Genomic DNA, 19,029 nt, shown 5'->3' on the forward strand with positions numbered 1-19,029 from the left:
AACTGAAAAAATGTTACTTCATGTTAGAAGGAATATTTCAATTCTATACCAGGTGTTTGGTAATACTTGTATCTTGTTTATGGCACTATTTGTTTATGAAATATTTTGTGATAATCACTTGTCTTATTCAAAGCTCATTTTTTGCCATTTTTTTAATCATACAAAGGATCTGATTTTAGGGATACTGAATTACATGTACATGTTTATACCTCTATTCAAATTTGCATGTTTTGTAAGCCATATATATAGCTTTACCATTTAAATCTTGTTTATATATCTGCACAACTTCTCACATAATCTTTGGCTTTGAACTATTTCATTTACTCCTTAATGTGTTGTCTCATTTAAACCTCAAAAGAGTAGAAAGATCGGGACCCGGAAAGCTATAAAATGTGCTTAATTATAGTTTTGGTGAAGTATGCATAATAAATAACATTTCAAGTTTCATTTAGATATTAGGGTAAAAATTTCAATTTAATTAAAGTGTCTGTCTCTAAGCCTATTGTAAAAAGAGGTTTATTAATATTAAAAGTGGTAGTCTGTGATGATTTCTGATGCCATACATTTATCTCTTCACCACTATTATAGTTCTAATTATTGGGATTCCATTATGTCCACTGTCACATAACACATGATAGAAAACTGATGCATTTCTTATCTTAAATTTTAAATATTAGCTATTTATCTGTAGATTTTCATGTCCCAGGGATGCTGAGTTCTCCTTTAGTTACTTGTTAGTAGTGTAAATAATACATATACATGTATTGTGAAGATTAGAGATCAGTGTGTAGTTTGTTGGGCAATATGCTAGCATTTAAAACAAGTTCCTGGATGTACCCAGCAAATGACACAGGGATGATGTACTTTTTTCCCTATCATATATTGGATAAATTAACACTATGTACATAGTCACAATTTTTCTTTGGAAATATAATTTACTCTATGTACCTTGAAGCCATAATTTTCTAACCTTGCATTAAACAGTGATTCCATAGAATTATTACTGTGTTGAAAAAGTACATTACAGTGTTTACATTTATAATATGTGTGCTATAAAAAATGTAAAGAATAGCAATAAAAGTGCTGTTGAATGGGATTGAAATACACAAGGTATTCTATATTTATATTTCTATAGTCCCAGCTGTAATACTAACACGATCGTCCGGGATATTGATGTGCACAGTAGACATTAAATCTTTAGATTGATGAAATCCATATCCAGTTGTGAAATAGATATTAGCACTGAATTTTCAAAGAGTTGTCAGGGAGAAAACGGTCAGAAACGTAGATATTATACTAGCATTTTAAAATGTGCCATACATGTATGATATTGTAAACCTTGAATGATCAGAGAGATCTGTCAACTTAAAACTCTACAATTAAATATTAGTGCTTTAAATTCATGTAGAAAATTTTTAATTATTTAAACTATGGCATTTTCTTTCACACTTCACCTTGTTATCAACATATTTTTTTAAAATAAACTACAAAATTCATAATAGTTGTCTGTGATAGGTTGTTTAAAGTTTTATTTACTGTAGTACATGTATAAGTATTATACAGAGTTTGGGTATTTTTGCTCACTTTTTCCCCATCACACTTGCATATATGTGAGGTTTTGCTCCCTTTGTAAGTTTACTCAGGCTAGCACAGATGATTTAAAAAAGAATATCTTCTCACCCCATATTGTAAATTTGCCCACATGCATCAAGGTGCATGCATATATTTTAAGCCTTTAATTAATGAAAGTTTACCAATAAAAGCAAAAGGGATATACATTTTACTGTAATTTTTAATTTTATTTTAAATTTACCTGTTTTGGCTTCTTCTTAAAATTATTTACAGTCTTTTTGTTTGTGTAAAAATTTGTGTAAAAATCACAATATCTTTTAAGAAACTGTATCACTAAACTTTGTCTCACTTTTCTGAAAAGGTGTCAATGAGCTATATTACTTGGTGCTTATGTAATAAAATATTTCTATAGGGCCATAAAAAAACTAATTTCTTGGTTCTCAGGCCCTCCCTCATCTCTTCCAAGGGTGTCTCATTGACCCTTCTTATTGCTATTAGTGAAATAAAAACAAAAAATCTAATTGAGGTGATTATTATTATTATTATTATTTATTGAGGTTTTGTACAATGTAAAAAGCTGCCTCATCATGTTATGGAGGCAATGAAAAAGTTTTTTTAAAAGATGCCTCTCTCATCATATTTCTTGGAAAATGAAAGGCCTGAGCACCAAGGAATTAACTTTGCATGGCCTTAAGATGTAACTATTCATTCACTTATTTACTAATTTCCAATGGAATAAAAAATTTGATCAGAAATGATAACTAAAAATATTATTACCAAACCAGAAGTGTAGCATAATTATGTATTTAAGCTTTACAATAAGTTACATTTTATTTACATGACTGTATGTCCACATTCATGTACACATTGAATATATCTAATCTGTTATATGTATTAAATTTACCAGTAGTAAATCTTTGTTATTAATTTATTTTGCAATAAAGATTTCTTAACTGTATAGCAAGATTTGTTTGTTAATTCTCTCCATGCACCTCTTTATTTTTCAATTATTTAAGTGGTGATTAACAGTCAAGCACTGATATTGTAAGAAGTAAACACAGTTGATATATATGCATATATGATAAAGATAAGTGACCCAAACTCGATCTGCTAACAAACATTTGTTAATAGTGAAGTCATCTTGCACTCTTCTTACATGTATTAATGTAACAAAGATCACATATTTTATTTTTTCCCCTTTTGAAATAATTTGAGCAAATGTATATTTATGCATGTGGAGAAATTAAAGTCAATTTCTTCATTAAATCCTGAATATATTGCATCATGTTTCCCTTCCTGGATTCTTCATCTTCAATCATCCCAAAAGAGTCTCTATACCTAATTCTGCATTCTAATTTCTTATCATCTCCTCAAACATAAAAAGGTTTTTATCTAGCCTCGGAAGTTGTTCTTCTCATCTCGTAAGAATCCCATGGTCGATACAGGGTCACTCTTCCCACAGTGTTTCTGCACATGAGCATCTCTGAAAAATGAGCAATAGTATTGATTCCATTTACGTGAATTAAGTGTATCAGTTTTATTTATCCTGCAATAAAATTTACAATCACATTATATTTATCAAATTTTTACTTTAAAGAAATATGACAATTTGCATAAATATAAAATATTACAAAAGGTATTTTTTGAATTTGTTCAAGAGCATTTTTCTACATCCAGAATTTGCTGAACTATCAAAGATTTTTGCAGGAGAAATCGATTTAATTCTAAATATTAGGTTGAATTTCTTTCCTCAGCAATTAATTTATAAAAAAAAACCTTGATTACAACTGAAATGCATACAATATCAGCATACTTTGGATTGCAGATTTCCACAAAAATCACCTTTTTAACTTGTCAATGAGTTATCGCCCACATCAGAGGGGACAATGCACCTTTAAGCTGCAAATAACACAGTCATATAATTAAATGTGTAACAAGTTTCCTACTTACTCAACTCTCATAAATGGGTTGAATTTGAGTTCTTCTTCAATTGTTGATGGGATTGTTGGACAATTCTTAGCTCTCTGGTCCTGCAAAGACATAACTTGTAAAATTTAGTCATAAAAGTCAGACACATATACTACATATATAGAATCCCTTGTGTTGATGTGAGGGTAGTGCCCTGATACCTGTAATAAAGAAAAGTCAAACATATGCATCGTTTTAGCAAATGGTATGTTGGCATAAGTTGGATGTATTTTCAATTTATATGATCAACTTTCATTCATTGAAATTTTGTATCAAATGGTACATTAAAGAAATAATTAATTGATTCGTAGAACAAACTTAACAATGAAAAATATAAGGCAACACATGAGGAATACAGATGTGTGTCATAGTAACATTTACCTTGGCCCAGGCAAATTTCTCCTTTATAGTTTGATTCTCTGGTTCCACATGGAGGGCATATTTTAGATTGTTCACTGTGTACTCATGTCCACAAAACACACGCTATATTGAGAGCAAAAAAAATATGACAAGTTGTAAGACGGTTTGAAAATTTTGGTGTTAATTAACAAGTTTATCATATTCCAAAATACCTTTCAATTACTCATTACCAATATTTATATCTATGCTCATAGAAAAAGTTCAGTTTTCATCAAATGATAAAATGCCACCATGAACTGAGAAGCGTTCCCTTTAAAGCCCCACTATACACTTATGACAAAAGTAATTCTGGACAATGTGAAAAATAAATGTATGTACATGTATTATATGTAAATGTTGAGTTTAATATTTCATTTTCAATCTCATATGAACTTCATATTAAAATAGTGAAATAACATTCTAATAACTTTATGTTCATACATATACGTTTACAATTTAATACTAAACTGTATTTCCAGGCAGCTTGGATAAAATTGTGACCAGGGCTGAATACATCATGTCTGCCGTTCCCTCAAAAAACTTTCCACAACCTCCCACAAATAAGGTGTCCCCTTAAACACAGAAAATACAAACTACAACAAGGTTTCTTCTAAAACAAGTAAAAGATAAAAGATATATTTATATTCATGTATACTAAAACAAAGGTGACCTCTGAAACAAAAAACTGTACATTAAAATAAGGTGTCTGTAGCATTGATGTTTTTGCATACCTTACCTAGAAACATTGATATCTCTGTAAACCTTACCTGTAAACATTAATGTCTCTGTGAACCTTACCTGTAAATATTGATATCTCTGTGAACCTTACCTGTAAACATTGATATCTCTGTGAACCTTATAAACATTGATGTCTCTGTGAACCTTACTTGTAAACATCAATTTTTCTGTGAACCTTACTTGTAAACATTGATGTTTCTGTGAACCTTACCTGTAAACACTGATGTCCCTCTGTGAACTTTATATCTGTAAACATTTTTTTTGTGAATCTTACCTGTAAACACTACTGGCTGCTCTCCTGTGGGGCTGGTAACAAAGTAACAGATATGACCTGTTGTGTGACAGGGAGTAAACAAACACTTCACATCCAGATTTCCTACCTAGAGAAAAATATTATCTTACATGTACAATTACTCTGATGGTCCTTAAAATGAATAGTATTTAAAATTAGTCATCTCTAATACATTTCATGACCGATTTTTTGTCTTTCTACATTACCTTTAAGTTACATTCTTTAAGATAATGGGTATGATTGAGTAATTAAAGGGCCCTATGTATAAGATAAACATCTACAAATCATGATTTTGTTTACAAAGTTTTTATAGATAGAAGTATGAGGTGCCGTTATGGTATTTACTGGCAAAATGTGATATCACCTATTCGAATTGGTGATGTCACCTATTGGAAATGAATAGGTGATATCACTATTCGAATAAGTGATATCACCTATTCATGCTGAAAAGGTGATATCACCTATTCGAATAAGTGATATATCACCTATTTGAATAGGTGATATCACCTAATCAATTTGAGTTGGTGATATCACCTATTTAAATTTCTTATAACATTAAATAATGAATGCTCCCTATAATATACAGATTACCACTGGAATCAAGAAAATTCGGACTACCCAGTTTTCATGCGTTTTTCCAATTTTTCTTAAAGTTTACATGATAGATAAGTGAAATAAATTAATTTGTGAGCAAAACAAACTAAAATTTCTATTGGGGTTGATTAAATGTAATCTATTGTCTCCTAGAATGATGAGTTATAAAACGAAAGTGAAAGTAAATAAGATTTACGGACCTATAGTCTTGGGAGCTGTTGTTATTTCATAAATAATTTGAGTAGGTGATATCACTTTTTGGCTGTAAATACCAAAATGGCACCCCATAGATAGTAGTCATTTTCTTTCATGTGCATGAACAATTAAGAACTTTACCTTAAACTGGTCTCCGTGCCCCACTTTTTTATTTAGAGCCGGCACTCTCTCATCACCTCCACAGACGGTGATCTTTTGGTCCGGGAACTAGTTTCACTAATTTATCATTTCCATTGGCATGATCCCTGAAAAAATTCCATTTTTCCATTTTCAAATACTGCAAAGCTACACATTACTTAAAAAAATTACAATATATTTAATACATATTGGAGTGATATTGTTTTAAAATTTGTGCTCTGATTTGTTTATGCAGTTACCAGTGATGATGCGTTGTTAGAATTGTTGTTAGGGTACACTTCTCTTCTTTAACAGCTTCTATTATCTGTAAAAGTAAATTAAATGGATTTTGAACAATATCTTCAAGTAAAGATGGTAAATGCATACTCTATTTTATCTTTGCGTAAATGTTCCTTTGCATAAAAATGTGCTTTTTTCAACAGTTATTTACCACCACTTGTTTGTAGCATGCAATAGTCATCCAGCAGATTACAGGTGGACAGACAAACAAAGGTCCCTCTGTGCCCCCCCCCCCCAATAAACAACAACCTTCTCTGGTTCCACCGGGTCTACTGCAGCACACTGTCGTGTCTCTTCATCCACCAGGAGGTACATATAATTATCCTCCAACGCAGGGACTAGCCTGATCTTCATGTCTGGCTGGGACACAGTGATTGGTTTGGAATGAAACTGCTTTGATGTTGAAGTCAATAATGCCACTGAACCAGCTGTTAGCAAACAGTAAATAATTAAATGTATTGTGTTTAAAATTTAATTCGAGTTTTAAATTCACTTATTTTTACTGTTTTACCTTGATCATTTGTATTCTTTAAAAGGAAAGTTCAGAATTCAGAACAAAGTCTTTTTACTAGATTATATAACCCATAGTGAAAATATTTACACAAAAATCTATTCAATGTGTCAGATTTAACTCTTATTAAGTAAGTTGTAATATCTAAATGGTAACAAATACACCTTTCTAGCCTATATAAAGACGGGAGGATTGCTGATCATGCTTAATGAAAAATTCTGTTAATAGTTATCTATCTGCTAATATTGATCTGTTGATGAGTTGTGTATATCGGTAGAATACGCAGAAGAAATCAGTATGTCCCTTATAATTCTCGGTTAGTATTCAGCTCAGACTAACCCCTTCATTGGTAAAGATTTCAGTCCAAATTAATATCCAGCCAAGCCGAATCTCAGCGTAGCAGTCCAAAAAGCCAAGCCGAAACTCAACCGAGATTATCTGTCCCTTCAACGTTAATTTACGCCTAATTAACCTCTGAATTATAAATTTACTTATAGAAATCATTATCAGAAGTTAATTTTTGCAAGATTAAATCAATTTAAGTGCATGACAGCTAAATTACCTCGAGAAAATGTAGCCTTCGCAATAAATGCGAAGTTAGAGGAAATTCGCGCAAACATTTATGAAAAGTAAGTCAAACATAGTTTATTCGCGAAGAACTAGCAACGTACTTAAAATATGTTAGTTTTCATAATTATTGGAAGTTTAGAAGTGCATGATATGAGCGATAAAATTTGCACCAAATGCTCTTCTTGATTTTTTTTACAACTTTTGCCAGGCCCGTAGGAAGACAATTTGGTGGTGGGAGGGGAGGGAGGGCATTTATTTAGGGTACATATAAGCATATAGCTAAGTAGCTTTGTTTTCTATTGTATTCTATATATTTATCTATTTAAATATACTTGCCATATATAGACCCCTACGTAGTATCGGGGAGGGGGGTTCTCTCCAGACAAAATTTCTTTTTAAAGAAAATGTTCATTGAAAGCCGTTTGCATGGCCCCCACTTTTGGTTGCAGCATTGTCAAATGAGGTTAAGGGTAATGTAGTTTTTGAGTCAAAAAATTGGTACTTAAAGAATTTGGAACATGCACTCCCATAGACCACTTATTTTTCATGTAAGTTTAATTTTTTCTGGGTCTGCCAAACAGTTTGGTTGTTATACAAATGTACCTTTTACTTAATTCCATTTACCTGCACAACAGTTCAGTCGAACTCCACTGATATAGCTGACTCCGCCCATTCTGTGACGTAAGAGGTCCAACATCTCATCGACAGATCCAACATCTCACTATGCGGTCAAACAACGATTGTCTATGCCCGCTCAAAAACATTAGAATTGTTAAACTTTTTTGGTATAGAATTATATAGGACACATTTTTAAGGTATAAAAATGACAAGATGTTATATAATAGTATGCTGATACTAAAAAGTTTCTGATTGACAAGTAGACCTCTTTATATACTTTTACTGTGTAGCAATCTGTTTCTTATTCGAATATTTTGCTCGAAAAACACGTTCATGGTGACCTTGCAACAAAATTTTAATTGTGATACTGGAGTATAATTCTGAATGTGGTGACATTTTAATTCAATTTTTCTATCGCCACCTTCTCTTACCGTTATGTAGCAATGTATAACCTCATCACCTGCATATTCAATCGTCTGTTAACAGCAAATTAGATCTTAACATCAAAGGGATACTGGCTTGGTAGTAAGTGGCTATACCATCAGGTATCGACTGCATCGTGTCATTCCCTGTTTAGGGAGATATATATCGTCACATCAGGACCCAACTCTGATGGTGTCTTCACCATCAATGTTGGGATGCTAGTAATCGCCGATTGAACCACGTAATGTCCTTAGATGAGTCGAGGTTCTCTGTGGACTTGCTACATGGGAGTCGGAAGCAAACTGAAAGGAGGGAGGGGGGGCTAATCGAAAGTGGGGGGGGGGGGGGGCTAAACAACAAAAAAAGGTAAATTCCAATTTTCAATGCCTATATACCCGGTACCTCTACTAAAAAGTCCCTATATATAATAAAGTCCAACAGTTCGAATGCTTTCTCGGACTGTCGGTTCAGGAACTGTTAAAATTGACTGTTGAAAAAGACTTGCCAGCATAACAGACTTGCATACCGTTGCTGGACATGTCACAGGGTAGTACTATCGGAACATCTTTGCGCCCCATGCTGTGCCGTTTGCGTGTCGATATATGCCATGATGGCCAGCGTTTCATTTTTCAAGATGACAATGCCAGATATCATAAGGCCAGGATTGTTACAGAATGAAGATTATCTCCAACAACAGAATATCACCATATTTATTAACATGGCGCGCACTCAGCCCGGATCACTCCTCATCGAGCATGCCTGGGATGCATGCCCTGGATGTTTGGACACCGGCACGCCAACATCAATGTTCAACATAATGCCAGTGTCCAAGAACTTGCTGCATCACTTCACTGCAACAGGAATGGAATAACCTTCTCCAAATCTCATTAGGAGTATGTCGAATCCGAGTTTGTCTGGCCAACTGAGGGGGTTTTACCCGCTACTGACTCTGTTTCACAATGGTGGAAAATTTGATGTGTGACCCCGTGATGGTGTTGACCCTTTTTCTGGATAATCTGCTTTTTTTGCCGTACGCAGGGTTTCGAAAAATTCATGAGTTTTTACTAATAGTGTTTTCCTGCCATTTGTTTCCTTCCCGACATCATTATGCAGTTAATTGTCTTTGTAAATCCAATATCCCCACAAAGAATTTTAAAGATAGGTATATATGAATATCTTTTCACCATTTTGATCTTTTTTTTTTTTAAATTTCAGTTTTTTGTTCTTTTTTCTCAATGACATTGAAAATCAGTCTGGATAAAATAAAGCGAGGCCCATGGGCCACAATACTCACCTGAGTAACTGGCTCTTCTTCATTAGCAGAGATTTTCCTATATACATGTATTTACATGAAAAAATGTGATCACCCATAAAAGCTAACCTCCATTAGATGATTTGGCTCCTGTCTTAAATGCCAGAGGAGGTCTTGTAATAATGTTTCTGTAGAAAAAAAAGTCATTTATTGACACCCAATTACAACCCAGCGTATGGATTTTGGAGAAAAACAAAAGCACATTTATTTACACAACATTTTCAGGGCACCACCAGTTAACTTGAAAAAAGGCTTTCTTTCTAAACTGTTAGAGGAGTGTTGGGAACCAGGATTTTGTAGGTCCATTTTGGTCACCATGCCAGGATAAAAATGAAAACCTTGTTGCACACCCGTAATAAATAATTTTTAATATTCTGGATTGCTGAATAATTCTTTAAAGGAATAACAACAATTATAGGAAAAGCCTGGTTAATAAAACCCAGACTGGCATCAATTAATCCGAACTTTGTATAGAAAGTGCGAATAAAACTACATATTAAAAAAAAATATATAGAATTGAGCTGCAGGATCCTGCCTGCAATTATTGATGAACAGATAATTTTAGTATGGTATAAAACCAGATGCAGTTTACTTATGGAACACAAAATTATAGTGCAGTCAATGTGAAAATAAAATACGTTTGCTCAAGAGTTCAATATGCTGCTTCGTATTTCTGTGTTCACAGTCCAAAGCCTCCTCGCAGTGACCCTGGGAATATGCAACCAGCAACTTCTTTTTGTGAGGAAGAATAACCTTTCGAATCTTCAGTTTGATATGATTAACATTACGCTCGAATCCTTGCCCGGCGATCTAGAAGAGTGTGCTGTGCAATGTGAAAGTACAAGCACTTGTCTCTCCTTACAAAGTATTTCCAGCACAAATGAATGTGTGCTGTTTAAAACTGTACATTTCAGTAGCTTGAAAGCTGTTTAAATGGCTGGATGGAATTACTTTGTTAGGACTGGAGGTAGGAGGTTTCTGAAAATCATAGAAGATAAGTCCATTTAGATTAGATCTCTCTGCCATCAAAATACATTGCCGGGTTTGTCATATAAGGCCATTCCAAGTTTTTTCTATGTTTAGCGTCCGCGTGCGCCCTGGTTTTTGACACCCATGTCAGAAAAAACAAACAGAATCAGGAGTCCAAAAATTAATTATTAAGGTCAAATTTTGTGATTTCCGGCAATATCTATATATATTTGTACTGGAGTATAATATTTCAATATTGGAATAATTTCAGTATTTAATACCTTGATTTTACTGAAGAAAATAACGTTCTTTTATATGTGTATGAAATCATATCTTTTGAATTAATTCTTATTACTATGAAATATGTGTTTTATTTTTTTGACAAAGCTAGGTTTTTTGGGTGGACGCTAAACCGAGAAAAAACTTATTTTTTTATATAATTTTTTTTTATATAAGTATGGTTTCCGTCATCATGGTACTAATATATAAATTATAAGACAAAAAGCTTCGATGTAAAAAGTAAGGATTTTACAATGGTAAAGACCTTCTGGCATCTGTCCAAATTTTCTTTCCCATAGAAGCATAGTTGCAAACCTACGTGAAAGTGTTAAGAAAGCAAATTGAAATTGCCCTTTATTTTTTGAAAGGTAGATGTCGAGAAGGATTTAGTGATGCCAGGACTGTGGATATTTGCTTTAGATTTGTCGGTTATCACAACTTATTAAAGGGGCGTAAAGAGTGTTCCAGTAGGAAATCCAGTATTATAGCTATCCGCTCAGACGAGGAAAGGGACCTGCTGGAAAGACTGATGTGTAAGACCGATTTTTGAATACATGTACAGTGTATATTTATTCATATTCTTCATTGTTAAGGAAAATGAATTTTAAAAGGAAATACAGTGAAACACGTTTATAGCGAACACGCTTATAATGAATGTAAGGTTACAAAGAAGTTGGTTTCATTCCCATCGACTTTAATGAAAAATTTTGTTTAATTTACGATTTTTAAAAACTTAACGGATATAACGAATATAACGCTTATAACGATACAAAATCGTCCGTCTCAGGCAATTTGTTACTACCTAGTTGTTTAAAAAAATAAAATAACATAATGTTAGACAAGTGAAAAATAAGAAAGTAGCAGGTTGTAATTTCATTTGTAATTTTTATTTCGATGATTTTTGAGAAGTCCACTAGGTTTTACATTCATATATGATATAATTTTAACGCACTCCTTCTTTCGTTTTAAAATTAACTTTACAGGCAAAATAACGATTATTGTGTCATGGTGCGGTACTTTTTCTTTTGATATTGGCCATACTTTAAATCAGATAGAAAACCTTTGGCTGAATTCCAACGTACTATAACTTCAAGGGGGCGGAGCTTAGCCGTACAATAACTTCCGACAGAATTCGATGGTTTTTGAATATTTTTTGTCAATTTATGTAAGCTTATACACAATTTCTAGAGGAAACATGAGAAATCTCACAGAATCTAACCCCCCCCCCTTCACTCTATAAATGCATACGTGACAGGGATGGGGTAATTGAACAAAAAAGTAACTATACTTGACTGTAATTAATTAATTACAGTTTTTGTAAAGTAATTATAAAGCAATTACATGATTTATAAACCCTAGCTGTAATTTAATTGAAGAGAAAGTCAAAGTAATTGTAATTTGATTAATTACTTTTTAATGTAATCGACTCCATCCCTGAATTACGTGAAAACCATTTTCAAGAGAAATACATGTAAACTCATCAGTTAACTGCTTTAAACAAAAAATAAAAACAATACACAGAATTTCAAGAAAAAAACGTATATTCAATAAAAACAAGATAATTTAAATCTGACAATATTGAAAACACGCGCAGTTCGATATTTTTCTTAAGTACCTGTTTCCTGGGTTCCTTAACTGAGTTACATGCACACTGATACATGTTCGTATAATATACAAGTATGCATTCGGACTTTTTTACAATGCATTCCATAATTTTGACACCTGTGGCTACCGTACTCCATTCGGATTTCCTCCGGACATGCAACCATATCCGTAGTAACAGTAATGAAGCGGATCATTTTGCGGACGGATCCAGGTTTCCAGTACCTTATGGTTTTTTGAAATATTCATACTGCTTAAATTAATCCATCAAATACAATTGCACACTCTTTTAACATCGCTTGACTTTCCAATGCAGCCATCTCCTTCGTACTTTCTGATTTGTTTGACCCGTCTACGATGGACCTAGGCCCGTGACGTAATGTCGCGTGCAGTTTGATGTCGAGGGAGTGGCTATGCAAATGACCATGACACAAGGCATTTACAGACACTTTCTTTCGTTTATAAGGAATTTATTATACAGAGACGCTTCGACTGCCACGCCTCTCTGTACAATAAATTCCTTACAAACGAAAGAAAGTACTGTAAATATAACTTATACTTTTTTTGCCTCTTTTTACTATATATGTTGAACAAGTATACCATAGTCAGTATAAGAAGTATAAAACTTGCAATTTACATGGCATGCGAGTGTATGTCTTTATGCAGTGATTTTCATATATAATCTTTAAAAATCTAAATTTTTTTCGATGCGGGGAAAAAACATTTAAAATTGACCCAAATAGTTACATTCGTCGTGTATGACCCTTCTATGTGATTGACTTATTCTGCAAAAGATCTTTTCAATCATGATGAAAATTTCATATTGCTTCATATTGTATGTACAGTTGTATGTATATTTTAAAGAAATATGTCAATTATTTTTTCAGTTTCTTTGTTTGAAAGCAGTTCGAAGTCACCTCAGAATAAACCTTACATCCAAGGACACTGGAATGGGTCAGACTGGGTTCTAGATGATGGTAAACCACTAGAATACACTATACAATGGATACCGAGAACAGATCTCAGTCACGTGATGTATAACGATAACCTGCGATATTTTCCATCACGTGACAAGATTGGATTTTGCAGTGGTGTACTTTCAAGACCAATATTTTGTGCGTATGACATTGTATGACTTTATTTTGAAAACATCGAAGCAGGAGTTTACATTTTATATTTAATTAATAGTATATTGTTTTGTAGTGATTGTGATTTAAAAAGTACGTTTCCTATGTTAATTAACTTAGATCTATTGACTATTGTGGATTTATAATGGTAAAAAAAATTGATTTGACGAAGAGAAAAAAGATTTTACTCAGAAAGGCTCTATTAATGACGTGTAATTTGGTAAGGAAGCTTGAGAGGAAAATAAACATCACTGAAATTTAAAACAAGATTGCTTGATTGTAATGTAGTATGCCAATTTAACTCTCATTTAGTCGAATGATGACTTTTCTTATACTAATTGTTAGTCCAATAAAAATTAAGCATTATTAAGATTGTCTGCGGGTCATCATGAAAAGAAACACACGGCGGTTGTAACCGGTCGACAAAGCATGTTAACTCCTCTATCGCACCTGATCCGACTCCGGTGTTTTAGAGGTTCTTATTTGCCCTGCTCCTGATTTGTACCTTATTTTTGACACTTTCTACAAAAAAAATGAATTTTATATTAAAGAAAAATCTATACTTAAAACATTGAAAAAAGATGAAGGCAAGTGCAATTACGAGCTAGACTTATCTCTTAACACTAAATGGTCCGGAAGTTAAAAATATGGAAGTACTGAACAATACAGGCCCACAAAACAAAAACCTCTAAGCGTTTTTTAACATTAAATAACACCCACATATTTTTTTTCAATCATTTTAGAGAGAACTTTCATTAAAGGCTTTTATCTTGAAATAGAATACAAAAAAGATTTGTTTACTCTGCTTTTAAAACACTTGGGGTATAAGATCATGATTTCATGTTTCATCAATATCCGCTTTTTAGCTCACCTGAGCCGAAGGCTCAAGTGAGCTTTTCTGATCACATTTTGTCCGGCGTCCGTCTAGCTGTCCGTCCGTCTATCTGTCCGTCTGTCCGTCTGTCTGTAAACTTTTCACATTTTCGACTTCTTCTCAAGAACCCCTGGGCCAGTTTCAACCAAACTTGCCACAAAGCATCCTTTGGTGAAGGGGATTCAAGTTTGTTCAAATGAAGGGCCACGCCCTCATTCAAGGGGAGATAATTGGGAATTAATGAAAATTTGGTGGTATGTTTTAAAAATCTTCTTCTCAAGAACCACTGTGCCAGGAAAGATGAAACTTATGGGGAAACATCTTCAGGTAGTGTAGATTCAAATTTGTTCAAATCATGACCCCCGGGGGTAGGGCGGGGCCACAATGGCCGACCAAAGTTTAACATAGAAATATAGGAAAATTCTTTAAAAATCTTCTTCTCAAGAATAGCCTAGCCATAATTGATCATATTTATATGGAAGCATCCCCAGGTAGTGTAGATTCAAGTTTGTTCAAATCATGACCCCTGGGGGTAGGGCAGGGCCACAATGGCCGACCAAAGTTTTACATTGAAATATATAGGAAACTTATGGGGAAACATCTTCAGGTAGTGTAGATTCAAATTTGTTCAAATCATGACCCCCGGGGGTAAAATGGCCGACCAAAGTTTAACATAGAAATATAGGAAAATTCTTTATAAATCTTCTTCTCAAGAATAGCAAGGCCATTATTGATCATATTTATATGGAAGCATCCTCAGGTAGTGTAGATTCAAGTTTGTTCAAATCATGACCCCCGGGGGTAGGGCGGGGCCACAATGGCCGACCAAAGTGCTCAGGTGAGCGATGTGGCCCATGGGCCTCTTGTTAGAATTATATATTCAAGTATGAGTAGCTTAATCATATTATTTATTTTTCAATATTCCACTCAAAAGTGCACATTTAAAAAGTGTAAAATTGTCCAATTCTTAAATAGTCATCAGAGTAATCGTACTAGGTGACCCACCTTAATTTGAAATGTCCATTCGAAAAAGACAGATGCACATGTTTAAAAAACATCATTGTAGATATTGTATTATTTATGGATTTTTTTTTTAGATCGGTAACTGTTTTTTATATATTATCTATACCTTTTACTTATGAAAAAATATCTGAAGGTTAAATTAAAGGAATGGAGATTAAAGGAATGGAGATTAAAAAGTACAAATGAGGAATTTTTTTTTTTATAAATATATAAGTGAAAACGTAACTCTCTCTCTCTCTCTCTCTCGACTATACTTGGATTTAAAATCCAACGATGATAAAGTTATATCACCTGCATATACTAAGTTTATATCTCTCAGTTGATTCGATACACAAGAGCATGCTCCACGTATTAACAATTTCTAAAACGAGGTAAATTATTGACAAACAAGTTGATGAAACAAGAATACCAGGAGTCTCGTTTAAAGTAATCATTTCGTAAGTTCTATGCTCGATACAATGACCTTGTCAGCAAATACAATTTATCATTGAGTCAAATGATGACTGACGTTTTTCATACTTATTGTTAGTCCATTATTAACACTAAATTGACGACGGATTTTTCCGTTTTTTCCCGATCATGGCAGAGAACGCACGGTGGTGTGACCAGTCAACAGGGGACGATCACTCTTCCATGGCATCTGATCCCACCTCTGACGTTTTAGAGGCCCGTATTTGCTCTACTCCTATTTCAGTATTTTGTATTGTTTCATCGACGGTTTTGAGTTTGAATACTGTTTATTATCACCATGCTTCATTCATCTCATTTGCCATACAATTTACAGTAAGTTTGTCCTTTATATCGTCTTTAATTTTTGTCGGTAAATATCCACCTTTTAGTACAGATGTGGCAGACCTTGTGGTGCCTTTTATTACAGTTTCCTGGGACATACCAAGTCGACATGAGAACGGAAGTAATTCTTGCCAATGGATAAAACATTGTCAGTAGGTTTATGTCTCAATGTCGATTAGTAAGTCATCTTTCCTTATCTTTTCACTATCCAAATTAAAAAAAAATGAATTCTGCTTTTACAGGAATATATTTACATCCGCTGAATATTTTCTGCTTTATTTCTTAAGAAAACCCATTGCGTTAATCACTGCATGAACTACAATTGGCATGTCGCCTGTACAGATTTCTTGATCAGTGGCTGTTCCATCAATGAAACGTATAAAAACGTTCGCATTATTAATACAATAATAAATCTTTTTAATCCTACTTTAAATGATTATTTAAACAAATATAAATATAAACAATAAAATGTCTTTCTTTGTTTGTTATTAATGGAATTAACGGTCGCAGCTATTGCAGAAAAAAATTACCTAACCTGCTTATGCAGGTTATGTATTTTTTCTGCAACAGCTGCTTCCGTTAATTCCAGTTATAACAAACAAAGAAAGCATTTTATTGTTTAAATACACACAAGTGGGTTAATGAACTTGTAATGATTTTATGGTCACTTTGAAATACACCATGTTTTTACCGAGTGCAATGTTCCAGTGTCCATTTTACTCGGTTTAAGTGTTATAACATTTTAATGCTTAAAAGCTAATTGCCTTTCTGGGAAAACTAACATGCATTTGTTTACTTTAAGTTAGTAAGGTCGTGTGTAAGATTTCAAAAAATATATTTATCTAAACGCCATATATTGTTTCACAGAAATTGTATACCCCATTTATAATCTACAGGGCATGTAGCGGTCAGAATCAGACATGGACTTTAGAATCTCTGTGCACGTCGTGGGAAACATAATTCTCTTTCTGGTTACACTTATTCTTTGCGACCAACAACTGCAATTTGTGAGAATTGACAATCTTTCAAATTATAAGTTTGATAATGAACTAACTTTGGAATCTTCCTCTGGTAGTTTAGAAGATTGTGCAGTTCAGTGTGAAATTACAAAGGCCTGTCTCTCCTTACAACATGCATCTAACACAAACGAATGCGTCTTGTTCAGAACAATACATTACAGCACATTAAAAGCTGTAAGCGTGCCGGGATGGAATTACTTTATTCGGACTGGAGGTTAGAAATATTCCAAACTTTTATCAAATATTTAAATTGAAGGACATCGATTAAGGGATTTTTTGTATCATAACTATATACTAGTATATAAAATACCTTCTGTATCCTCATGTCAAAAAGATAAATATGAATTTAAGAATGTTAAAGATCGATATGGTTCCTTCATTTTATCAAATGAAACAATTTTAAAATATATTTTATTGAAGAAAAAAAATATCATAAAAGATGTTACCGTGCCTACTTTACATTTGGAAATATTTCACTTTTGTAGTTACATAATGATGTTTTTTCTTATTTTTACAAATTGATGATATCTTTAAATTCGTGACAAAATTTTGAAATTATTACAATGAAGTCTTTTAATCTTAAACCCAGAATGAAGTTATCATAATTGCATGAACATGAATAATATAAAGTATTATGAACATGATGAATATGTGCATTTAGTTAAAAAAATATATTGATTTCTGAAATAGGTAGATGTCAAAGTGGATTCAGCGATGCCAGGTCGATAAAAGTTTGTGTCTACTTTACTGGTATTTACAGTGTGTTTGACGGCCATAAAGAATGTTCACAACTAAACTCCGAGCTCATCAACATTAGGTCAGATGTAGAGGAGGACCTTCTGGAAACGCTAATGTGTAATGTTTAGTGATAATGTTGATGATGGTGAAGGCTAATGTTAACCTTTATCCTTTAGTAAAGTCAACCTATAATAAGTTTTATCAAAATCATGCAAGAAAAAAGTCATTTTTAATGTTAAATTGGGTCAACGGTTAAATGAGATTCTTACTACAAATGTACAATCACTCAGACAAAACATCAAACATCCAATATCCTTTTCATAAAAAGTTAAAAATTATAATTTCATTCCAGGTTCTTTATTTGACGATGACAATAAGTCGAATGCAAACAAAGCATACATCCAAGGTCGCTGGAACGGCACTCACTGGGTACTGGATGACGGCAAGGCAATGGAACACAGCATGCAGTGGACAACTAACACAGATCTCAGTAAACTACAGTACGGCGACCGTCTTAGTTTTTATCCCAAAGGTCACAAGATTGCAATCAACAATGGGAACTTGGCGAGACCAATATTTTGCGCGTACGATATAGTTTGAGTTGTTTATATAATAAATTCAGACTGTTTGGTTGAGATATTTGATTATAAAAAGGGATGTTATTCAGATACTGTTTATGCATAAACCACGCCCTTTGGGTACATGTACATGTGCTTGGAACACCCCCCCCCCCCCGTGCTCCGTACCCCAAGGGGTTCTTTGACAGGTTAAAAAAAAAAGTTTTTTTCTATGACACATTCACAAAGAATTGTACAACTTAAAATTCAAGATATAGCCTATAAAAACTTATTCATACAAAAAAATCCCCCCTCTCAGATACTAAATAATTAAGAAATTTTAGTATTAGAGAGGGTGAATTAAATAATTATGCTGATTAGGTAAAAAGAAAATATATTTTAAAACAAAGGCCTAACAA

General features: G+C 33.3%; 4 protein-coding genes across 4 annotated transcripts in view; 3 read left to right on the top strand and 1 right to left on the bottom strand.

The window, feature by feature from the left end:
• The window catches only part of LOC134228821 (ATP-binding cassette sub-family B member 6-like), a gene marked incomplete at its 5' end in the record, with an annotated part of 60,790 nt that extends 58,702 nt beyond the window's left edge, over window positions 1–2,088 (top strand). The window contains one exon of the mRNA XM_062710527.1: window positions 53–2,088. The remainder of the gene's footprint in view (window positions 1–52) is intronic.
• Window positions 2,089–2,486: 398 nt separating this feature from the next.
• LOC134228811 (hydroxyacylglutathione hydrolase, mitochondrial-like) lies at window positions 2,487–7,348 on the bottom strand. Its single transcript, XM_062710505.1, is given in 10 exon segments — window positions 2,487–3,055; window positions 3,523–3,602; window positions 3,922–4,023; window positions 4,408–4,511; window positions 4,952–5,057; window positions 5,900–5,965; window positions 5,967–6,024; window positions 6,157–6,221; window positions 6,446–6,624; window positions 7,270–7,348. Coding segments are annotated over 10 exon segments (909 nt in total). The 5' UTR covers window positions 7,328–7,348; the 3' UTR covers window positions 2,487–2,964.
• A 2,991-nt stretch (window positions 7,349–10,339) lies between these two features.
• LOC134228795 (uncharacterized) lies at window positions 10,340–13,828 on the top strand. The gene is made up of 3 exons (XM_062710489.1): window positions 10,340–10,597; window positions 11,247–11,411; window positions 13,368–13,828. Exons 1-3 carry the CDS (start codon window positions 10,564–10,566, stop codon window positions 13,613–13,615), a joined length of 447 nt encoding a protein of 148 aa, XP_062566473.1. The 5' UTR covers window positions 10,340–10,563; the 3' UTR covers window positions 13,616–13,828.
• Window positions 13,829–16,083: 2,255 nt separating this feature from the next.
• On the top strand, window positions 16,084–18,653 carry LOC134228806 (uncharacterized). The gene is made up of 3 exons (XM_062710499.1): window positions 16,084–16,174; window positions 18,006–18,170; window positions 18,406–18,653. Exons 1-3 carry the CDS (start codon window positions 16,084–16,086, stop codon window positions 18,651–18,653), a joined length of 504 nt encoding a protein of 167 aa, XP_062566483.1.
• The last annotated feature ends 376 nt before the right edge of the window (window positions 18,654–19,029 follow it).

This window comes from Saccostrea cucullata, unplaced genomic scaffold (genome assembly GCF_032062105.1).
Source record: "Saccostrea cucullata isolate Sc308-1 unplaced genomic scaffold, CSIRO_AGI_Scuc_v1 ctg566, whole genome shotgun sequence".
NCBI classification, from domain to species: Eukaryota; Metazoa; Mollusca; class Bivalvia; order Ostreida; family Ostreidae; genus Saccostrea; species Saccostrea cuccullata.

Coding starts and splice junctions, on each gene's coding strand:
- LOC134228795 (XM_062710489.1), top strand. CDS start 10,564: ATGGCTGGATGGAATTACTTTGTTAGGACTGGAG. Junction 10,598..11,246: donor TTACTTTGTTAGGACTGGAG/GTAGGAGGTTTC, acceptor ATTTTTTGAAAG/GTAGATGTCGAGAAGGATTT. Junction 11,412..13,367: donor CCTGCTGGAAAGACTGATGT/GTAAGACCGATT, acceptor TTATTTTTTCAG/TTTCTTTGTTTGAAAGCAGT.
- LOC134228806 (XM_062710499.1), top strand. CDS start 16,084: ATGGCAGAGAACGCACGGTGGTGTGACCAGTCAACAGGGGACGATCAC. Junction 16,175..18,005: donor CTCTGACGTTTTAGAGGCCC/GTATTTGCTCTA, acceptor TTTCTGAAATAG/GTAGATGTCAAAGTGGATTC. Junction 18,171..18,405: donor CCTTCTGGAAACGCTAATGT/GTAATGTTTAGT, acceptor ATTTCATTCCAG/GTTCTTTATTTGACGATGAC.